Below are 24068 nucleotides of genomic sequence, written 5' to 3'. Positions count from 1 at the left end.
ACCAGCATGTCAGCAATTAGCTTCATTGTCTTTCAGGTTTCTGCAGTATCATCGGGAGGAGTTTTGTAAGTCAGTAATAGCTGTCGATCTCCCTGTAAGCTAGCCCCCACCTTCCAGTTTGATCAATTATTCCAGAGCTATATAAACTGTCCCAGGGAGACCTCCTTTGGATGTAGGAAAAATATTGCTGCTTAGCAGTCAGTCAGTTAACAGTCAAGATACTAAGGTGAGGCTGAGTAGTCAGTGGGGACTCACAAGTAGAAAGATGAAACCCAGGGTAGAATCTCTCAGGAAATATAAAGAGAAATAGGTAAATAACCTTTTATATGAATGGGCCTGAGAGTACTCAAGGCTCAGAGAAATCTGTATTCCAGACAAGCTAACATCATATAAGATAGAAATTTCTTCAATATTTTTCATACACTTTGCTTTCTGATGCCCACAGAGCAGTGTTAGCCTTAATTCCAATAGTGTATAAAGAGCTAGCATGGTCCTTAACGGAGATTCAAATCACTGAAAACAGATCTCGGACTGGAAGTGGATTGCTCATTTTGAAGTCATAATTTCACTTCAGTATTGCACTATGCAAGTATGAGCTGAAATAAACGATGAAATTCGCAGAAAGATGTCAACTTGTTACACATAATTAAATTCTCACCATCTTACTGCTGCATTCAGTCAGAAAATGTATGTACAAAATGCTTCATATTCTGAAATGACCTAAGCACAAGATGCAGTGTTTAGAACTCCTAGAATAATTTGAGGCCAGGAGTTAACTTCTGTGCATTTTTTTTACTCATCTGTTAAAAGGAGGTAACAATAATCAAGCTGGCTAAGTACTTTTTTCAGATATGTTAATGAAGAGGTCTCCAAGAAGGAGCTGTTGCTCCTTTTAAAGGGAATAATTTTTATTAAGAATTGTTGGCTCCTCATGCTATCTTCTAATTCCTTTCCTTAGTCAACAGCCTGGCTACCCTGCATATCTCTAAGATCCTGCCTAATACACCTGTCCTTGATAGCATTTGTAAATAAGAAACCTTTTTCTAATGAGACCATGGGGGAAAAATGTTTTCCTCTCTCTGGAGGACTTCCAGGATTTCAGAAGCCTCCCTCCTTCTGTATCAGGACAAACCCGAAACCTTTTTCTAATGAGACCATGGGGGAAAAATGTTTTCCTCTCTCTGGAGGACTTCCAGGATTTCAGAAGCCTCCCTCCTTCTGTATCAGGACAAATCCGAGACTGTTCACATTTCTCTTAGGGACTGAGGGAGGGAACAGAAAATAGTGTTTCTGCCCTGTGGGTAGGGCACTTTTTGCTTTGACTTCCTGCTCCACCATTTTCCCTGTTTTTCAGTGATGGGCTTTATCCACCGAGATAGGAGCTATTCTAGGCTTCTGCTCGGTGCCTCTCTCTTATTCCTCTCTGTTGGAGCTGCTCCGCTTTGCATAAATCTTTAAATATTTATTAAGGCAAGGTTTTGAACCTGAGTTTCCCACATCAAAGGAGAGCATTTAAATATCAGATGATAGCATCAGCCTTTCTCTTGTTCACTCCCCCCAGTTCAATTATACAATGTGGATCTGCTTCAATAGAAAAGACTGGTAAAATCAGCTTGCAATTAGCCAATATGCGAATGACTTGTATTCAAACGGCTTTTCTACATCTCAGCCAGCTGTTCTGGGCCATGGGCTCTTGCAGTGCTAATTGCTCGCTCTCTTTCTTTCTCTCTGTCATTCTAACCAGACTTTCCCATCCTGCTTAAAATATTTCTCAAGGAAGTTTTTTGTCAAAATAGGTGCACTTCCATGAATTTTCAGATGCAGTTAAATCAACCTGTTCTGGTGAACAATTGTCTATGGAAAACTTCTACTGATGCTTAGCAGCCATCTTACAGCACTGTTGAGTGTCAAGAACAAGTGGCAGTGTGCCCTGGTTCTAACACTGATGTGATCTCAATCAAATTATTTATGTACACATTATGACTCTTCTCATAGAGTGAGTGCAGAATTTCTTGGCTGTGCTGCCTCTGTGATGATGTCCCCGCATTAAACCAGAAGTGTGTTGCGACTTGTCCCAGGTATTGTAACATTTTTAAGCTTGACCTCCTGGAGTCCCGTGACTATATCTCAACTCACATATAAAAAAAAGTGAGTCCTTGTACATATAAAAAAGTTTGAAAACCTGAACAGAAGGTAAGCAATAGTATTTAAAAACGTTATGCTTTTATTTCAGTTGTGGAACTTGCTGAGATCTGATTCATTATTTTGAACAATGGTGCTTGGCAGTATTATCTGAGGTAACTGCAGTGTCTAGGCTTTACTTTCTCTAGTTGTCTCCAGGGTGGTTGTATTGTTATTAACCAGGTTCACGTCACAAGCATATAAAATAATTCATTGTGAAGTATTTCATCCTTGAAGGAAATGCTCTGAATAAATACAGAATATTAAATCTATTAGTAAACATGTTAAGGAAAAATACATTAGTTCCACACATTGAAACTGTGAAATAAAGAATTGTATTTAATGAATGCACAGGAAAGCAGGAAAGAAATGGAATAGCTCCTTTCAGTGGAGCTGAATCTTTCACTCACTTACCTAAAAATGGCTATTTATTATCACAGCATACTAGCTGAAGTTACAAAATCAAATGCAGTTAGCAGAAGTGTCTTTTAGTGATGCGCTCTCACTGTGTTAGAAGATCCTGTCTTTCAGAAGTACTGAAAAATACCATAGGAATTCGTCAAACACGACAATTAACCAGCCGCTACCAGGAACAACAATCCCTGCCTCTGTTTCGTAAAATTACCAAGTCAGTCAATTTAACAGACAGTTTAGTACAGAGGAGGCCTAGATGTATATCTAGACAAAATAATAAAGACAAGATACAGAAATAACTTCACAAACCAAAATTTTCATTGGAGTCTTGTGATTTTGATTCCTCCATCTTAAGACCCTTCAAGAGATTTTTCAGAAAGTGCTGAGAATGTACCCCTTTGAAAAGTCAAATCTTCCTAGACTGCCTCAGGTTAGGTGCACAAAAATAATTGGTACTTTTTTTAAATCCTAGCCAAAAATCTCCAGTGTATTTCAGTTAAAAGCACTTGAATCAGACCGAGGTCACATGGTTTCAGTTTACTTCCAGTTTAGGGACAGGGCTGGGAGATAAAAACATCTTTCATATTTATTCTCTAGTTTTACATATTCATCTAAGAGAAATACTGTTAAGAAGGTAATTTGAATTCAAAATATTAAGGTCCCTTCCAGGCTAAATTATTCTATAATTTTGTAATCATCTATGGGTATCTAGATCTAAAATATTAGCAGAAGGCCGTGTAATTACTCTCATTTTTTCCAGGGGATGACTCCTGAAACCTAGGGAGGTCTATTATCCAATGACTCAGTAGAGATCCAGGCCTGAAGACCACCTGCAATCTCATCCCAGCTCAGAAAGCCTTTCTGCGGTTTAAGTCACTTCACTGGTATGCTTTATTTATGCTATTAATACAGTGGATATAATAAAATATTTAAGGACTTCTGAGGGGTCTTTGGAAGTAAATGTAACATTAATAAAATCTGTAGAAAAAATACGCTTTAGAAGTGCTGATATTATGTTGGTTAGCCATGATGTTAGAACTGAAACAGAAACGGCTAGAAAAAAGTTATGGTACCATTCCTGAATATTACAATATATTATCCTTTTTGGATACGTGACTGTCCTCCTTCAGTTATCAGTGGAGAGAAAAAAAAAACCAACAAAGAAGTGATGCTCAGACCTGTATTTGCTTTAAAGTAGGTTTGATACAAAATTCAAGGTAATGTAGGAAGAAGGTCAGATATAGATATTAAAATCAAATACATCTTGACAGATTGGGATCGCTCTGTCTCTCATTAACTGAGATGTAATAGTGTGACGGGTGCGCTCAACCCCTGACCAAACTGGCGGTGGTTTGGTACAGGCTCTGAAGGCCTGAGCCAGAGCCAGGCGTGAACTCCCCTAGTTTCAATCTGTTCTCTGAAAACCCACAAAGGAGCAGAGCGACGTGGTGAGCATCAATGCATGAGCTTGGATCTCTGGTCATGCGATTAACACAGGAATAGCGGGTGGCTTTTCCAAGTCTCATTTATCAAGGAACAAAGAATGTTGTGGGTACAAGGAGTCTCATGCATACCTTTTCCATCGCATGTAATTTGACTACGAGCCAACCACTTTATCCCATAAATATGACAGCCTAGGTGAGCCTTCTTTGAGCTCTCCCTGCTAGGCAGCGTGGCTGCATGGCGGTGATCTCCCCTTGAGCTGGGATGCCTCTCAAGGTTGCTCCTTGAAGCAGAGAGACCTTTTGCCAATGACAAATCTTTGGTAAGTGACTGATATTGCGCATAACCTTGTAGTACGGTAACTTTGATTTTGTCCTGGTAACTTTGATTGCATGCTGAATTGATGCTAATGAAACATTGCATTTACAATCCCTTGGACATAAACCATTGACCAAGTCTGAGACTAAGTTTGGACCTAGCCGCACCTAGACTCCTCTCTGAGAAGGAATTTAGAAAGCAAGGGGGTCCATTCTGAACCTCGTGACTCAATGGGAGGGTCTTCCTTACCCTTTGTGTCTCCGGTCTCTCTGTGAATCATTCTAACTCGAGTGTAACTCAATTTTCCTTTGTGTGTTTCTTCCATGCAGTAATTAATAGGGTGAACCTTGCCATTGAATTTGGTTAAGTCACACTTTTACAATGTCACATTAAAAACACTTTTGCTAATACCTTTGACAGTGATTCATTAAGTGATCTAAATCACTCATTTTCATGACAAATAACCATTCTCAACAACTGAGAAATGTATGAAACAATTAAGCCCCTTTTTGGAAATCACTAAGAAGCAATGGAGACTCCAAATGAAAAGGAGATTCACATCACCCCTAAAAAAGAACCTTGAAAAAAAGGAGTCTCACTGAAATGTCTCTGGTAGACATTTCTGTCTGTCTGTGAGATAAGTAGGGATAGCAGAGGAGAAGCTGGGCTAAAAAGCACTGGAAAGCCAAAAACAAAGCAGGAAAATCATTTTGGCTCAGCAGAAAAGAACTTGAAAGTACGAGCAAAGAAACTGCTTGCTGCTTGACTGTTGTGTTCAGAGTAACAGAACTTCACACATTTTCTGTTAAAAAAAACAAATACCAAGACTTAATCAGAAACACTCCCGAGTTCTGAAACAAATGCCCCTCTCTAAGATGCTTAAGTATAGCATGGGTCAACAAGAACAACTTTTCATTAATTGCAATGCACTGGAGATGGGTCATAAGCTAGAAAGGAAGTAGAAAGAAAGCTAGCGACCATTTTATTTCAGAGCAACTTTTTTTAATTGGGGTAGAGAGGAAGGAGAGAAAATAAGCTGATAGGCTTTTTTTCCAGCCACTACTACCTCTTTTTTTATAGATAAAATCACTGAGGTCTGGAACAGGAAAAGGCACTAAGGAATTATTACTAGCACGGCAATGCCACATGAAAAATTGATTCTCAAGGAGGAGAAGCTTTAGGCAGCTTGTTCAGCCTTTAAGAAATCAAAGTGGAGTACAAAAGAAGTCATGTATTAAGCTGTTTTTATAAACTCCAAGCACAATTAATTTCAAAATACCAGTCTGTTCATGTTCATTGAATAAAAGTATTCATGCTCAAATAGGGTTATGTTTCTCTGTTGTAAGAAATGACAGTAAATGGAACACGCAGTTGCTCCTTGCAGTGCTGTAACATTCATTTTAATAACACTGCCTCCTGTAGATGAAAACAGTATTTTATCACAAAGCCAATGGCAATGAAACTTCTCAAGTACTATTCCAAATTTACAAGGTATTTTAAGATTCCCAGAATATACTCAAGAAACTTGATTTACAAAATATACCAGGTAGAAAATTAAAATGACTAATTGGTGTTCCCTTTTCATACATGGCAGCTGGGAAGTGCAGCTCTTGTCTATATGAAATGTATTCCTCCGAAATATGCTTTTCTACAAACCGTGAGGGGGCTTGAATCAAGCACCTGAACAGCAAAGGTGCTGACTGCGTACTGCCTGTCCCCCAGGAACGTTGCCCTGAGCTCGCCACTATCCAGGCTCCTTGCACAGGAACAGAACTACGTGAAAAGCTGTATTTACTGGAGGTTGCAAAATGTATTACACAAACTTGCCCTGCTTGGTCCAGACCAATAAAGAAAAAAAAAAAAAAAAAGAAGAAAACAGAAAAAGTCATGGGCTTTCAATTCCCAGTTTTAAAATTTAAAGTAAGAGAAGAAAATTTATCTATGAAATGCTGTCTTGAGTAGCAAATAATAAACACATTTGGTTTTGGGGGAACTTCTCTTGACAAATAGTCTGGCAAAACTGTCATAGATTCAAACGGTTTCAGCTGAACCAAGCAGGAGGTTTTGGTGAAAAAAGTTGGGATGAAAATCCTGACAAACTTTGGCCCTTTGTATTTATGCTGGTTTTGGGAGACGTATATTAAGCATAAAGATGGTACGAGCAGAGGGATGGGTGAAAAAGGGAGCAAACACACCGCTATCCTGAGGCCGTCCTCTGCCACAGCATTGTGTTGGCATATATAGGCTATTCACTAAGTGCTCTAGAGGGATTGCTATTGTAGGACTCTATGGCAGACCTGCACAGACATTTCTCTCTCTCCAGAATATCAAATGGAAGCACACATCTAAAAGTCACAAAAGGATCCTGGCATCACTGGATTTTGTGCAAAATTTCCTAAAAGATACAGGACAATATTTTTGAAAAATGATCAATAATTCTGGATGTTTCCGACAAGTAAAACTTGGACAATGCTGAGATATTGTAGCAATGGATATCCTGTGAGCAGCATAAATTGATGGACAGATAAAATACGAAAGGTGAAGGAAGGAGGTCCTTCTTGGCAACTATTAACAGAATAGTGCTTACAAAATGTGCATCTTTTCCTTTTCTCAGTCCTGGCAAACAAATAAGGGAAGCTTTCAGTACTAAAAATATGCCTATGTTTTGCAGAATTCACTGGAATCTGTAGTGTTTGAGGTTGTGAAGGATCACCGCATCCGCAGATGCAATTGGGGGACGCATAGCCTACATCCAAAATATCACAAGCAGAACTGATTCTAGTACTGGCCTCTGTGAATGCTGTACTCCTTGAAACACAAATATTTTTTAAAAAAATATTAACCACAGGCAAACCTCTGCATGCCTTTTAAGATGAAAGAGTGCTTAAAACACTTGGTTTTACAGAAAACCTCAGCTATTTGCCTCTAAAGGAATGCTCATCTATACAAGACTAACAAAGGCGTATCTTTCTTTGGCTTATACCTCTTCCCCAAACTTCACCTTTACCTCGTAAGTGCCTCTGAATATCTATCCTATAACTGATCTTGATCTTAAACTCTGTGGCAAGTCTGTCACTGCGCACGCAGCAATGACAGTTACATAGTGGTGACCAGAATGATGCGTTGCTTTCTGTAGGAAGGCAGGAAATGAACAGCCAAAGAAATCAGCACAAGAAGCTGTATATAAGACAGATCAGGCCCTTATTTCTGTATCATTAAAGATCAAAGGAAAGAACTCAAATGTCAACAACTTTACAAGTACATGCTTAATGCTCTGAACAACCAGAAAAATGGGAACAAGTCAGCCTAGGAGAGCATTCAATGAACATTACATTACCAGGATCCTGTATTTTACTTTTGCAGGTCACCTTAAAGCTATGTAGTGTTGAGGATTTAAAGCCCTTAAGGAGATTAAGGGTTCAAGTGCTGTGAACAAACAAATTTAGGCTACTAAAATCACAATTCTAAATTTTAAAATGTGCATGAGATGATGAAAAGTATGAGTTAGTAATTTTTAATTATTTTGTGCAAGTTTTACATATTCATAAGTCTGCTTGGAGAAGCACACACTGCATTCTGATGAGGAATGCCATTATCTCACGCTCTTAACACAGCTTCAGTATAGCAGAAGACAAAGTTTCAGGGACAAGACATAAAATAACATTGCAGCAGACTGACAGTTTCAAATGTCCATAGTATCACTGGGAGCTGATACTATCACAACCTCAATTCTAACCACATGTGGCACCTTTTGCTGCCCAGCTCTGGCTCATCCACTCTGTTTCACCTCTGCCCTCCCCAGGGCTGGTAGGCTTTAACCTGCATGAATTCCTCATACCCAGACTGGCACGGGGAATGGCTAGAGCCAGTCCATGCTTCTGCTTCCCCCATCTCAGCCAGCCCCTGCCAAGAGCCAGAGCCGGAGTCATCCAGGACTCCCAGGAGAGGGACAAGGGACGGAGGAAGGGCTGAACTGTAGCAGAGGGATCCCATACTCAAAAGAAAGCGGGAAGGCATATAGGTTTTCTTACCATGCCCAAGACAACTACAAAGTGAAGTCCCCCATGGCCAGATCCTGACTCTTCCCAGACAGCTCAGACTGCTTGGGGAGTGGGCACCTAGGGAGGAAGGAGACACCTTCCCCACAGGAACCTCTGTCAGATAATCTGGTTGTGTCCTGCTATCTTTCTTTCTTAGTGACAGTATCACAAAACTTTAAGTGATAACTTTCAGCACTGCTTGGATCAAAATAACTCATTTATTAATAACATTTACCATCAGTCTGCAGCAATATTTTTTTCCCCCCAGGTTCCCTTTTATTCATGAATGGTTGCTTGTTGTATTATGAAGAAAATACCCTTGAAATCTGACAATAGGCAAATTTTTTACTCCCACATTTTAGCCTGGTCATGAGTCGAAGACTCATTTTTGGCACAACTCTAACAAAGTATTTTTTTCAATATTTTGAAAAGCAAGAGTCTGAAGCACTGTTGTCTGTCTAAGAGAAGAATCATGACTGCCTAATGTGAGTAGCCTACTTTTTAATTAGCCCATAAAAATAAGCCTGCCTTTCCAGACACCTAGTCATCAGATTTTCAGATGGTTTGCTTGCAACTAGAAATGGATTCATTAAAAAACAGAAATAGCTGATATCAAACAGGGATTCTGTTGAAGGGTAGTATTTTTCTAAAAAATGTATAAGCTAGTATATACAAGAAAGAAACACAGCAGAGGGCTGTGCATGTGTAACCAGGGTCAGGATGAGTATTTGAAGGCATACACAGAATTCCCTATGCTCTACTGCAGCTGGCACAGAATAGCAAAGGACTAGCCTGGCTTATCTATGTAAACATAGATAAAATGTAAACACAGCAAACTAGACACACTTCAGCTCTAAATAATCCATTTACCTTTCACCTTTTCATGAAGTTGTACTGGAGGAGAAGAAACCTTGCACCATGACCCACTAGCAGTATGTGCATACCCTTGCTGTGAATACGCACAATTTTTCAAACAATGAAACCCTAACCATTTAGAGCTTTTTGAGATGAAAATCAACACTTAAATTTCACCTTGAAAGCTACAAGCATTCACCATAAGAAAATATTAAAAGTACATGGTATCAGTATCATCTTTCTGTCACATGCTAGTGAATACTTAGAGAAAGACTATATAAGACGAGGAAAGGTACATTCATCTTTACTTCACCATATTCTCCCAGTTACTGGCAGTCAACAACTTTACACTTTCCTAAAGCTGGAGAGAGCATCTGATATATGCTGTTAATAGGCAGCCAATGCAATAACCATTCATGAATTTGTCTAGTCCCATTTTTAGCATATTTACAGTTTTTGGCCTCCCAACATCCTTTGACAACATATCCCACCACTGAACTGTGTTGTATGGAAATAGAACTTCCTTTTGTTTTAAGCATTGTGCCTGGTCATGGTGATTTTCAAGTTCATGTACCCTGAGGACAAATAATCAAACCATTCCCTTGTCATTTCCCCCAAGTCATTCATGACTTCAGAGCTACCTCTACAAGATTATCTTTCTTTCCAGTCTGAATTTAGTCTCTTCGCAGAAGGAAGCCTTCCTATGATCATTTTTGTTGACTTCCTTTGTATCTTAGTGCCAATCATTAACATTAAGATCCTTTTGTGACATTTTGAAGTCAAAACAATCCCATATTATTTAGTCACTTACAAATTTTGTTACCCTGTTTTTCCCTTTCTTTACGTCATTTATGACTATCTTAAACAATATCTGGTCCCAGCAGAGATAACCAGAAACCTTTTTGATAACTTCCTCCATTTCTTCCCATCCTTTGTTTCTTTTCTTTTATTTCAGGAAAAGTTGTCAACAGAAACTATATTACTTAATACACATTTAACTGCATTCTGCACAAGTGTATGAATGGACCCAGCATTTATCCTCTTTGGGGATCCAATACAATGGTCTAGTATCTTGACTCCTGCAGTTACTTAGGAGGTCTGATGTGAATTCAAGGTCGTATATATACTTCATTTACGTTAAAACTGCAAATGATACTATTCAGATCTCTGAGATGCTGTTCTGTAAAATGGTGTGTTATTAATTCAAGAGATGGGTATGAATGACAGAACTTGTCCTGCTGTTGTTGTCATTGTTTAAGAGGTATCACAAAGTCCTTGTCTGTCCAATATTCCTTTCTACTGCTGAACACTTGTTAAGTATTGGCAAGAGCGTGGAAAAGTGTGTGAGACTAAACAGATCTTGCTGGCATCCCATGAGGAGATTTCCTAGTATAGAAAAGAAACTGCTATCAGTAAATCCTGGAATTTCTCAGAAATAAAATAAATGAGGAGACTCAATAGGAACTCTAAGCTAGTAGTCAACGTTACGATGGTCAACAACGTAACATGATTAGTAGATCTGAACAAACCTTAGGCAGTTGATATCTAAAGAGTTGTCTAAGAGATCAACTGCTGATGCTGTTGCTGTTCATATGTTGTAACTTTAGATCAAGGCAATTTAGAGTGTAGGGGGCAGGCCAGCCATAGCCTTTTTTATGATCTCTTCTGAAAGCAGACTAGAAGACTCAACAGTCTGTAATACTGGTAATATTGAGAAATTATTTCTAACGTTACTCGCTTTCTCTTTCACTTAAGGATGTATGGACAATCCATGCACTTTTCAGAAGGGGAAGGATTAGTATGTTTGTGATAGGAAACACTATCCCTTTGTTAATCATCTCAGGCAAAGCAGACACAACGGCTGTCATGCTCAGGACATGAATCAGCTCCACGGTCACAGAGAAGTCTTGCCCCCAAAGCAGCTTGCACATCCTTGGAGGTGTTCAGAGGCAGCAACAAACTGGATACACTAAGCTAGCAGCCACTTTGAACAATTCTGTTGAGCAAGACTTCTATGAATAGTATGGTGGAAATAGCCACACAAAAGGGGGAAAGGGTTGCTGCACTGCAGCTGGCTGGAGTCAGTGAGGAGCCCTGAAGAGAATAACAGCCAGGGCTGCCCTACTGGCAGCTCAGAGCAGAGGGGGACAAGCGAATACCTTCCTCCCAGTCTTCCTGAAAATACACTGGCGGCTTTGCGCTTGGTGAGCGGACCATTAAAATAACTCCACTGTCCCTCGTGAACAAGCAAGTCTTGATTTCTCATTGACTGAGGGGGACTGGGATGAAGGTGTTGCAAACAAGTTTTATTCTAACACCAAATCCTGCCCCAAGCTCAGAGCTAGTGGTAGCCAACCCTATGGTAAAACTTCCCTGGCATGTTTTAGCAGCTGTAACACACAAACAGAACAACTATCCACAAACACACTTAAGTCTCTGATCCCAAGAGCCTTGGTCTCTTCTAGTATTACCACAAGGAGGGCTAAATGCTTTTTCTGGGGAGTCCTGTAGAGCATAGCTATCAAGCATTTTCAAAATCATTTGGAGATCCAACATATACGATAAACATGCTTAATTTAGATTTAGTAAGGCAGGTAAAACATTTTTATTACAAAACACAGCTCCATTCATTATGTAAGGTGCATATACATTATATACATAGAATCATAGAATCATAGAATCATTGAGGTTGGAAAAGACCTCTAAGATCATCGAGTCCAACCGTCAACCCAACACCACCATGCCCACTAAACCATGTCCCTAAGCGCCTCATCTACACGTCTTTTAAAAACCTCCAGGGATGGGGACTCCACCACTTCCCTGGGCAGCCTGTTCCAATGTTTCACCACTCTTTCAGTAAAGAAATTTTTCCTTACATCCAATCTAAACCTCCCCTGCCGCAACTTGAGGCCATTTCCTCTCGTCCTATCGCTTGTTACTTCGGAGAAAAGACCAACACCCACCTCGCTACAACCTCCTTTCAGGTAGTTGTAGAGAGCGATGAGGTCTCCCCTCAGCCTCCTTTTCTCCAGGCTAAACAGTCCCAGTTCCCTCAGCCGCTCCACATAAGACTTGTTCTCCAGACCCCTCACCAGCCTCGTTGCCCTTCTCTGGACACGCTCCAGCACCTCAACGTCCTTCTTGTAGTGAGGGGCCCAAAACTGAACACAGTATTCGAGGTGCGGCCTCACCAGGGCCGAGTACAGGGGCACGATCACTTCCCTACTCCTACTGGCCACACTATTTCTGATACAGGCCAGGATGCCATTGGCCTTCTTGGCCGCCTGGGCACACTGCCGGCTCATGTTCAGCCGGCTGTCAACCAACACCCCCAGGTCCTTCTCTGCTGGGCAGCTTTCCAGCCACTCTTCCCCAAGCCTGTAGCGCTGCATGGGGTTGTTGTGGCCGAAGTGCAGGGGGACTGGGATGTTAAGTATGTTAAGTATGTTAAGTACGTTAAGTATGTACATACATACATGTATGTACACATTACAAAACATGTATGTCATCTAGCTGGGAGCAAACATGGTTTTGGCAAATGGAAAATGCAGATCTAAATTATTTTAACTGAATGTGTGGTAGGTGAGATCACTGTGTATGGAAGGGCTAAATACATATTTCCAGTGTGAGATAAAGTTCACACTTTTCAAGTGACCCCTATGTACTGAGACATCTTCTAAAATATTAAAGTTTAGACACACTTAATAGCTATTTCCGCCCTAATGCCACCTAGAGTATCACAAACATTAATTTATAATTAGGTCCCTGAAGATACTTACTGTAATAAAAAAAAATATTATTTTGCCTTAAATTTGACTTCATGTTCCCTGAGAATACTACCATTTAAAATACACATATTTTATTATCTGCAATGTGTAACCATTTTTGCGTGGCAGTATGTTAGCGAATAAACTATAAAGATATGATTTATGAGTAGAATTTTAAGGTAAGCTTTCTATTTAAGTAGCAAAAATATATCGTTCATAGCAAAGAATACATTTATTACAAGATTTAACAACAAGAGAAGAATTTCCGTGAGTGTGTAATTTTCAATTTACACCGTAAAAAAGATATCTGAAAAGAAACCAAGGGTCTTTATAAGTTGGTTATATGTCAGCCAGTGTAAGGCTTTGCTACTTTATGAGAGCCTGAAATGAGATTGTCTGGAAATTGCCTTCACTATTCATTCCAGTCTCAACTGAGAGAAATGAAAAATAATATAAAAAACTGGTTACACTTTCATTTTCTCTCATTTTTAATATCATGAGTTATGGTAAGTCACACAGCAAAATGTCCTGTAGACACAAAGGTATGAGACTGATGGATTTTCTTTAAGGTATGTAACACTTCAAAATTCTCTCACTACAGCATTCAGCTGCTTTACAAGGTTACAGCTAAGCCTTAATCCTGATCTTAGTGAAAGCAGAGCTTCATTTTATTCTTTTAATTCAAAATGGTAGCACTCGTTTCTAAACATTTACAGTAAGCAGCTCTGCAACTAATACTGGGGTCTGTAGGGTGTTCGGTGCATCATCAACACAGTGATCTGAAAATTGGGAAGAATGTAGAGGTCATTTGACTCATCAGCATCCCCTATGCCCCACCCTCCAGCGTGGAACTGATCCTCATTACCAGGGCTTTGCTTTGTCTCATTTTAAATGGTCCCAGGGATGGGATTTAGTACTTTATCAGCTATTGCCCTGTGAAGGAACCAGACACCTCTGATTTGGATTATAGTCAGCAGCACTTATAGGAACCTCTGTTTCATTTCAGGGCATTAAAACTCACTTTCAAAGACAGCTCAAGAGAGGCGAGAGAGAGCCCTTCAAAACATTTCTCATACTGATGACTTGCATAGCAAAGCTGCGGAAGGCTGTATTTATTTGTCTTGGGATGGAACCACAGAGGCAGTAAGTGACTGGAAGAAAGCTCACAATAAATGCAATGTACAAATTATTTGGAGGCAATCCTCTCTTATTTGCGAAAGAGAAACAAAGAAAACACTCCTTGGATCCCCTAATCCAGACAAACAAATTGACACACAACATTTTTGTTTGTTTGTTGTCCTCTCTTTGCCCTTGTTTCACACAATAAATGCTCCTTGCAATGTCAGGGGGAAGTTTCTTCACTTCTGGCCCAGGGCTCACGGAACCGGGGGCTCTAGTAAGGAACGGGAAGTAAAAATCTCCTTTTACCGGGTGAACTCTGAAATTCGGTCTGTCAGAGTCAGCCAATGAATGAGAGGAAGACTCCTGTCTCTCGGTACCCTGCCCATTTTATTCATATGTACCAGCTCTTCAGCCTTCTACCACCATCTTTATCAGCAGCCCAAGTCCTTGGAGATGTGAATATCAGCTCTTTTATTTTTAACCACTGTATATCAGATGATCTCTCCCTTGTGAAATCCACTTGCACCCCCAATTGTTGTGACAATACTTGTCATTTAGATAGCTCTTTCATCTTCAAAGCACTTCACAAACATCAATTAAACCAAATCTAGATTAATTAATCTGACAATTAATTTTCTATATATCCAGCAGTTACAATAATGGAGAAGAAACTAGTGCCTATTAAAGTCATCAGAATGAGTTCCCTTGACTCTAACAAAACTGGGATCAAGCTCATTTCTTGAGTCTATTTCTCTCTCCTAAATCTTCACTGCAATCTGGTATTTTCTTCCCCGGCATCTTCAACTGCTTTATCAAGAGTACAGCCAAGGAAAGTAGAGAAAAAAAGGAATCTGTGAGCTGAGATCACACACACCAGGAGTTAATCAGTTTTGTTTTAAGGATGATCTTAAATCTTGCACCCCACCTGCACAGAGTTTATGAAGATTGATCGTATCAGTCCTTGACATGCTCAGATAAATCAGGGTTCCAAACACACTGCTGCAATTAATGAATTCAGGAGGCACTCATATTATAAACCGATTGCTAAATTATAGATTAACCCAAACTGACGAAACAGGGTGAGTAGTTGCAGCAAATTCCTCACAATCGCTGTAGACCTTATGAAGTAGGCCACTTGAGTTTTTAATAATCAGTGTAGTGCCTGCAACCACAGGCACATAGAGACAACAAGGGGAATATGAGAGAGAAAGAAAGAGAAACATTTAAGTATTGTAGTATTCTAATGAATCATTTACTGGAAAAGTAGGTCCAATGGCATTTATGCAAGGAGGTCTCAGAAATTGGCTTTTACAGTGTATTTACTTTAATTTTATAATAATCCTCAAAATAATGTATCATCCTCTCAGAAGACTGTTTTAAAAGTCCTACTCTGGTTAAGCAGTACGCACTTACACAAATATTTCTATTAGCTTATTAAATATACACCACATCCCAATATTTAAGCCTAATTTTTTTGTGTTTCTTTTGACCACCAAGAAGGAACTTTTTACTATCTAAAATTATCAGCTGCACAGTTAGTTTTACAAGAACTTCTCTGGAAATTCAGAACACGATAACATCCTTAAAATGACAAATAAATACTATTCAGATTATAAAGAAAGATCTGCACCCTCCAAGAATGAGGCAACTATTCTAAAGATTCCAGGAAAATGTCCTGACCTAATGAAAAAGAAATGACTTACTGAAAAAGTCATTTGAAGGCATTTTTTGATTCATATTAAAGACATGTAAAGGTTGAGTCCCCCTTTCTTGTTGTTGAAGACTTTCCACAAGAAGGACTCCATATGCAAATACCTCTTCAGCAACATCAGGGTAAGCAAGCAGGGAATGATGGGCTCCGCTGGCATTTATTTTGTGAGTAAACTGACGGGGAAAATGTAGAACTGCGTAGTTAATCAGGTATGGCTGAAATCACCCAATCAAGTAAACAAACAGCAAGTCTAGCCTGCGTTGTAACTGGTTCTTGGTGCCAGTCTCTTCCTATATGGAATTAAAAGCCCAAAGAAAACAGCAACAACAAATGAGTCTTCTCTTATGGAACAGTGTGAAATCCTTCAGTTCATGCTTTTCTAATAATCATCATTTGACACTGCTTGAATTGCCCTTTGTGCCACATGCTTTTTTAAATCCTGCACAAATTATTGCTGTTGACCATAAACTGTATCTTTCCGCATTAGTGCTTCAAACACTCTATGACAGCTAAACTGTGAAAGAATAAAAGCACTAATGGATTTGTCTGAATGTATTACTTATTCCTTGTCTCTTAAGCTTTACTTGGCCTTCTTCACAGGTTCTGCTCAGTTACTTTCACCACTGGCTTTCAGAGATACTGAGGACTTATTGAAGGATTACAGTTTATAATATACCTGTATAAGCAGAGCTGTAGTTAAGTATTAAAGGTCACTGAAAGCTTATTGATCTAGAGAACACTGCAGTAATAACTCAGAGGATATCAGTATAACCACTGCTATTTGCTTTTCCTTAACTCAGAATGGAGCAGCCAATACACTTACAGACCTTTAAGAAACTTTTTTCCCCTAATGATCCATCATTTTGCATGAAAGATTCAACACTTAGAAGAAATCAGAAGGAAACATTGTTACAACTATTTGAGGAAGACCCAACCTTCCACCCCCCAAAATGCCATAACAGAGCCTGGGGAAGAGATTAATAAATTAATAATATTTTTTAAATTTAATTTTTTAATTAATAAAATTAAAATAAAGTGATTGCCTATTTCCATCCAGCAAAACATCAAAATCTTTCTCGTAGGCCGTGAAGCTTCTTCTATTAATATTGTAAGCAAGGATCACATTATATAACAGTATCAACAAGGCAGAAGAGGCACTGCATAGATTATTAATTTAAGCAAAGCGCAGATCTCTCAGGAAGACCTTGTTAATAATGATCTACCACAAAAATGTAGCAAATTCACGGCCTATGAAAATTCACATTGGAAAGGCTAATGTATTGCTATTTATAAAGGTCTTAGTATGGAAATGAATTGAAAATCACATGACCTTTAAACTCCTGAATGCATCTCACTAGCACTAGAGCATCATAGATATACTGGGGCCTACGAGCATATGCAGATAGACCCCTCAGCAGAAAACCAAACATATAATTCGTGTGCTAAGACACAGCTACTCCAACGAATCGGATGGCCAGAGCCAAGGAAGTCAACTGGACGTAAGAGAGAATGGGGAAGAATGGCAGAACCAGGTTTTAACCTCATTAGAAGTGCGCAGGAAGAGGCAACCTTCTCATGGTTACCCAAAGGTAAGCAACAGTAACGTCTCAGGGCTTCCTGCTGCAAAGAGCCATTCATACACACAGAGGCCTTATGACCTGATGTATGTAATAGCCCTGGTAACCACAGCTGTGGGTCCCACTCGTAACTGCACATGAATAAATGTCAACAGGATCATCGTCTGTCATCTGGGTTAGGCAGGGACGAAACAATAAATGAACTGACAGCAATGATACAGTTGCAACATACAGATTTTTGAAAGGTAAAAAAATATCTAATGGATATTCTTCTTCTGAAAATTTCCCCTATATGGGTGGAAGATGGAAAGGACTTTCTACACAGATATGACACAGACTTCCCCCTCTCCTTGCAGCTTATTACTTCACCTGCAGCAACGGTTTTCTTCCAGGTTTTTTTGCCTCTTTTCCTACTTTTCCTTATGAACAGAATTTCTTTCAGTGAGGTTCTCTGTACAACCTCAGCAGAAGATATTCTTACGCTATGCCATGTGTACTGTTTGGCCTCTGCCTCTACAGCACCTTTTTAGGTGTTTATTTCCCAAGTATTACGATATCTAATTCCAAAACAAAAAGATATTATCTTTCAGTGAACATTACCAGGACTCCTCTAGAAAAAGGGGAACCCTGCAACTATTAGAATGGATGGATAGTAGATGATCCCTACCAGAAGATACTCACAATGCAAGCCTGTATTTCAGATAAATCTTTGACGGCAACATACCTCACATGCTGAAACCAAACTTGAATGCCAAAGTTCCACAATTTACGGGCCCTTCAGCACAGCAGACTTGGATAAAAACTGCTCTCAGAGGGATTATATCCCTCACTCAGATTTGTCAGTAATTACCATTGTGAACTGAATCTCTTTACATATTAGAAAAGCAATGCACTACTTTTGGATCAAAGAGGTATTTTGTTCAGTTCAACGCATACACAAATTGTCTGTACCTTTAGCATTAAAAGAAGTTATGACCAGCACTGAAGTGTGATCAGACTTCTCAGATGGTTTCAATGTCTGGGAAGAAAAGCTCAGTAGGTTCTTAAATCTAATACATCTTTTTCATAATAAAAACCTAGTTCAGCAATAATTGCAATAAAGTTTTACAAGGCGTCCTGAGAGGAATAAAAAAATAACTGCTGTCTGCACCACAGCTAAATAAAGCAAAATTAGATTTTTTTTAAAAAGCCCATAAAGAATTCAAATTAACAGACTTTGTAAAGGATGCTAGCAGAAGACTTTTGAGGGAGACCCTAATTATTGGTTGCTTTGATTTTAGTGACCTTGCTTATCTTATTTTTCTAAACAGACATTTTAAACAAGAAAGTTTCAAATGCCCAGACAGTGTAAAGGCTGCTTTGGATGCAAGACTTACAAAGAGCAAACTTCCGTAAGTTAAACTGAGTTGTTTTAGTGTATTTTTGCCATGTTAATCCCCATTCCTCATAACACAAATCAGACCACTAAGCTCAGTACCCATGTGATTTCAGTGGCAGAGATGAAAGGCCAAGACTTCAGAGCTCCAAATAGCCTACAAAGGCAAGCCAAAGGTAGTGACGGTTGCCATGTGTCTGCGGTTGTTAAGAAGTCTCCCTCCATTTGCAGAATTTCCACAAGCTGACATTTCCCTCCAAGCATTTCTGGTGCCTCTTAAAGCCTGAACTTAGATTATGCCTTCCAGAGTATGTAAAAAAGAAACAGCAGGTACAGGTACAAAACTACCCAGCCTTATGCAATTACTGTTCACAGTGATCAAGCAATCCTGGCGAGAAGCTGATGCTCAGCAAGGCATCTGGAATACACTAAATCTCCCCACGTTAAATATGGCACAGGGAATTCTTCCAACTTAACAGTAACATATTGCTATATACTTTATGAAGTGAAACAAAGCAACTGAAATCAAATGTTCCAAAATATGGTAGGGTGAAGACTGGAATGCTTAGTCAATGTAAATCAAAGTATAAACATTCATACAGTGCTACACCCGTCACAGACACTTCTCTAATTCTTATAATTTCCACTCTTCTGTCCTTGTTGCCATCAAATTCCTAAGTTATAGTCCATATAGAAAGCAAACAGAATAGTCATCTGACAAGTACTATATGCTATCTGTCAAACACAAGTGATTTTGGGGGCTGCTCTACCATAGCAGCCTTATCTTACACCCACCAAAAGGTATAAAGGGCCTGAATTTTAAAGAAGCTTCAAGCTTTTTTCTTATTTTACAGCCACAATTAATTTTAAAATATTTCTGCACTCATGAATGATCTGGTGCAAATCTTACTACTTTTAGCTTTTCTGCAAATGTCTGAACTGCAGCCTCAGGCAAATACTCAGATATCTAAATCAGGGCCTGCAAACACTTGCATACACAAATAAAAACACGTATTCTCCAAAAAAAGAAATAAAAAATCCCACAGACTCAAGACTGTTTTGAAAATTGTCAATAGGTTCATAAGATCCATCTTGCCCTGGTTCTCTTCTTCACCCAGTCCTTCACTGACTCTCCCCTCACCTTCTCTATAGGCAGTCCTAAAGCACTATTCTTGTTCCTCTTCACTTCTTCATCCTCTCTTTTGGCAGTATCATCTGCAAACAAATTCGACTACTGCCTCTCTGCTCATAGCTCAAAGACCCCCTTTATTCCCAGACCCATCTTCTTCTGCCCAAGCTGAAATCTCAGCATTTCTCATACCTTCTCACCTCAATTTCAAAAAGATGAAAGCATATTTCTCCCTCCAGAACCACATTCCTCTACCCTTACAGACTTGCCACTTACTCTGACATTCTAGGCATCACATTTTGTTTGCATCTCTTCCTAGGTTTTCTCATCTAAGTGATTTAAAGGCCACATATACACAATGTGGTGAAGGCAGTGCTGTGCTAGTTCTGCTTTTCATCTGAGCAGCAGAAATCTGATGCATCTCTTGTCTCAAACCTATATAGTCGCATTACTATGGGATGTTACCCATTTCAATTTAAGCTACCTCAGGAAGCAGATCCTATAAGGGCAAGCACAACTGATTGCCCTAAGTGACTGTCAGATATAAGCTGGACTAGGTGATCTGGGACCCTGTGCCAAGGAAGAGGCAGGCTGCAACCTTCTGCATCTGATTGTGTAAGATGCACCTTCAGAGAGGCTGCAAAACACAGATAATCTGTCACATTACATCTCTTCTTCAGCCTCTCAGCATCTCACATTTTGAGTGCGCCATGTTCTCTAGCATTGCCCCCTTCAGTTCTGCTCCTTTTCACCTTTGGGGAATGCTGCAGCAGCTACAGTACTCCCACCTGCCTTAACCATGTTACCTCTGTCTGTATGTCCTACCAGTGGCTTGCCCTTCTCTAGTACCCTTTCCAAGCCTTTCATAGCTCACCACATTCAAAAGCAAAACCTCAACTCCCACCTCTGCCTGAGCTGTGATGTGAGCTCATTGTCCAAACAAGCACCTTCTGTGCTTTTTCCAGCGCTTCCCTTTTGTCATGAAGTAGCAGCCCAGGTGTCAGAGGCACCAATGGAGGCCCCAGCCATTGCAGTGCTCCTTGTCCTTGACTGTCCTTTGAGTCAGTCATGTTACTACCTCTGAAGGGGAGCTGCTCTTTTTTTTTTTCTTTTCCTCTCCTGGAGATCTATATTGCTTATACAACACAGAGTAATTTGCTTGTCTTCTGTGTTTCAGGCAACTAACTTATAGATATTTAATCTACCCAGGAAATTTATAAAATTGCAGCCTCCCAAGATAACAGTCATTATCCTGACACTTCACATTACTGTCATCCTACACATGCTACAGTAAATAACTCCTCTACATTTCTTTATTTGCATTAGAAATCCTCTTTAGCCAATACTGTTAAATTTGCTTGCAGTTTAAAATGGAGGCTGTTCTTTCCCTACATCTCATTCTCTATTTTACTTGCTACAACTCTGTTTCAATCCCATTGGACATGCCAAACACAACTGGTTTGACCATTTACCAACTAAGGGGTAGATGGAAAGATCTTTCACAACTGCTTCCCTGTAGCACCTGAAGTGCTGACCTTCCTTCCAACATCTCAGATGCACCTGTCACAAACACGTTGGTTTGGCCTCCTAAGTATCCTGTGCTCCATCTACTTCATCCTTCACTTTTCCTTGCTACATCTCTCATTGTTTTCTCAAACTTCCTCAATCTTGTGGTACTTCTTTTGTCCTTGGACTCACCTTGTTTGCCCAACACTGCCACAAGGGACACAAACAATACATAAAGATAACCATTCATACCTGTGTCTTCCTTGTGCATCCCCAATACCACACGAACGTGTACATACAAAAACCATGTTGGTACCACTGTTCCATAATACAGTGCTGCTTTTGTGAAGTTATAAATCACAATCAGCATGACCAGTATAAATCCAAGCAGTCACAAGACTCCTTTTTACCTTCTCCATCCACTTGTGGCATGCATGGTAACATGTAGACACCAGGCATTTTATTTTTTCTATCTGCACAGCACATCCTGCAGTATGTAATGAATGAAAAATGACAATACTGCTTCTGCAGGGCTGTACGGCTATAATGATGAAAGAAGAAAGGTTTGCAGAGACGAGGAAAAAAATTTATTAGACAATTTGGTATGGTAAGAAAAAAAAAAAAGACATACTTTTGGGTCCAATGTCCTTTCATCAGGTCTGAGAGGTTGAATAGACACTGGGGATGGTGCTCTTCGTTTAATATTTTTTAATTTAGTATTAACCTTAAACCTGATTAGAAGATATGAACAATTGGATTCAGCCTTGATTTAACCCAAGTTAGCCACAAGAAGATGCATGTTTCTACACAAAGCTCCCAAGTTCCCAACCATCAGTCTTTCTGCTGACTTGTAACACTGTCATTACTATGGCACATGTCTTTTTGTGGCCACCCTATTCTTCAAATATAATAACAGATTTCATAATTCAGTGTTTCTTTTACAGAGGGTCCCAGACATAAAAGTGAGGAAATAGGAGTTAAAATGGTGACAGGGCTGCCACTTCCCTTGAGTATACTTCCACCAGTTAAATGATGCTGGGTTCAAATTACCCAACTGATTGGCAAAAACAGCCCCATCATTTTTTGAGGTTACTGTAAGAAGTATAGAGCATAATCTACTGATTACAGTGGATTACCACTTCTCTGCATCCTTAATTTGATTGTGGTAATCATGAAGCAGCTGTGTGATCATCTTTTCCATCAAAGAAGAGGGCAGTGCAGAGCAGCAATCTTCAATTGAAAAAGGGAGACAAAGTTTTGTTTTCTATGAGTAAAACTATTCAAAAAGTAGGAATGACTTCTGACCTTTAGCCTGCGGTCCTGGTCTCCACTGCACAGAGAATTTACAGACACTTTAAAGGTCTTCCAGGCTGGATTTAAGTTATTCATCACAACCTGTGAGTGAAAAGAAAGGAAGGGAACCCTTAACATTTGCACATCTCCAAACAGAATGCTAAAAAGAGCCACAATTTTCAGTACAGTACATTCACCAGAAAGAGAAGAAAGCAGAGCTCAGCTGGAGGTTTGCAGAACAACATGCATGGGATATGTGCCCTTGAGCAACCTGCAGTTTGCAACACTCCTCCTCTGGAAAGCCCCAAAAAGGAGCCCAGGTAGGAAATGGACCCGTACACAGATCATGCTACAGAGATTGCCCCAGCACTGCTATGCCTCAGTGGGGGCGTAACTCACAAGGGAAAGGTTGTGGAAAACATCCCTGAACTGGAAGCCACGGAAGAGGTGCAGGACAGGGCAATGGGGATGGGCAGCATCAATTTACAGACACATGGTCTGTCTTGCCAGGAAGATTTTATGGGATCCATAACAGACAGGCTCATAACTTGTACACCTGCCACAGCTCAACCCTGTACACCTAAATGCTACTTTTTAAGACAGTGCCAGTCATTACCATGGAAGCAGTAATGACACTGTGACATAGGAAACAAATGTAAAGCACCCAGACTACAAATCTCTTTAGCACCAGCAACCTGGGAGGAGGTGGAGAAGATGCAATGTAGCATTAATGGGAAAATATGATACTGGCTGTAGCATGGTTTGGGCTAAATATGTATATGTATGTATAACTCCTGACCTTCAAAAAGAATATCTGCCAGTTTAATTAAATTTGGATCTTTGGCTTCAGTACCATCTTCCCTTACTCTCATGTGCGTAAGTCAAGACCTGATACCCATTAGTCAATAATTACACAAGAGATAGAAGTGTTTTTAAATGTGGGTGCTTGCAATACCCTCTGTGACATGGGAAGCACAAACTATTCCTCCTGACAGCCCACCTGTGTCCTTGGACAGTAAATTTCTTACCTCAGTTCTGTGAACAAGTTGTTGGGTTGCATCATCATTCATCCGGAAAATCTCCAGAAAAGGATCAGATTTGCTGAAGAAATCCTAAAATAAAATATAAGACAGGTTACTCTTGAGACTTCTTTTTCTTTGAGCTTTTGAGGCACAGCACACTGGTGCTTCCCTGACTACTAATGAAAAAGGAAAGCCAGCGTGGTTTTAGTGAGACCTCTTGGTGTCTCTCAACAATATTTCATTCTTGTCCTTGTTCCACAGGGACTTCCATGGCACTGCTGCTGTTCTCAGTTTGACTATTCAATCGTGTCAGGC

General features: G+C 39.8%; 1 protein-coding gene across 5 annotated transcripts in view; it reads right to left on the bottom strand.

Annotated features, from left to right (window-relative positions):
• Window positions 1–24068, bottom strand: part of CPNE4 (copine 4) — a 281266-nt gene that overhangs the window by 75137 nt on the left and 182061 nt on the right. For all 5 annotated transcript variants that reach the window (XM_076331064.1, XM_076331065.1, XM_076331063.1 and 2 more), the window contains 2 exons: window positions 23760–23843; window positions 22744–22833 (listed from right to left, as the gene is read on the bottom strand). In XM_076331064.1, the coding sequence (XP_076187179.1) occupies window positions 22744–22833; window positions 23760–23843 (174 nt within the window). The remainder of the gene's footprint in view (window positions 1–22743; window positions 22834–23759; window positions 23844–24068) is intronic.

This window comes from Aptenodytes patagonicus, chromosome 2 (assembly GCF_965638725.1).
Source record: "Aptenodytes patagonicus chromosome 2, bAptPat1.pri.cur, whole genome shotgun sequence".
Taxonomy (NCBI): Eukaryota; Metazoa; Chordata; class Aves; order Sphenisciformes; family Spheniscidae; genus Aptenodytes; species Aptenodytes patagonicus.
The sequence above is the reverse complement of the archived record's forward strand: the minus strand, read 5'-3'. Positions and strand labels throughout refer to the sequence as shown.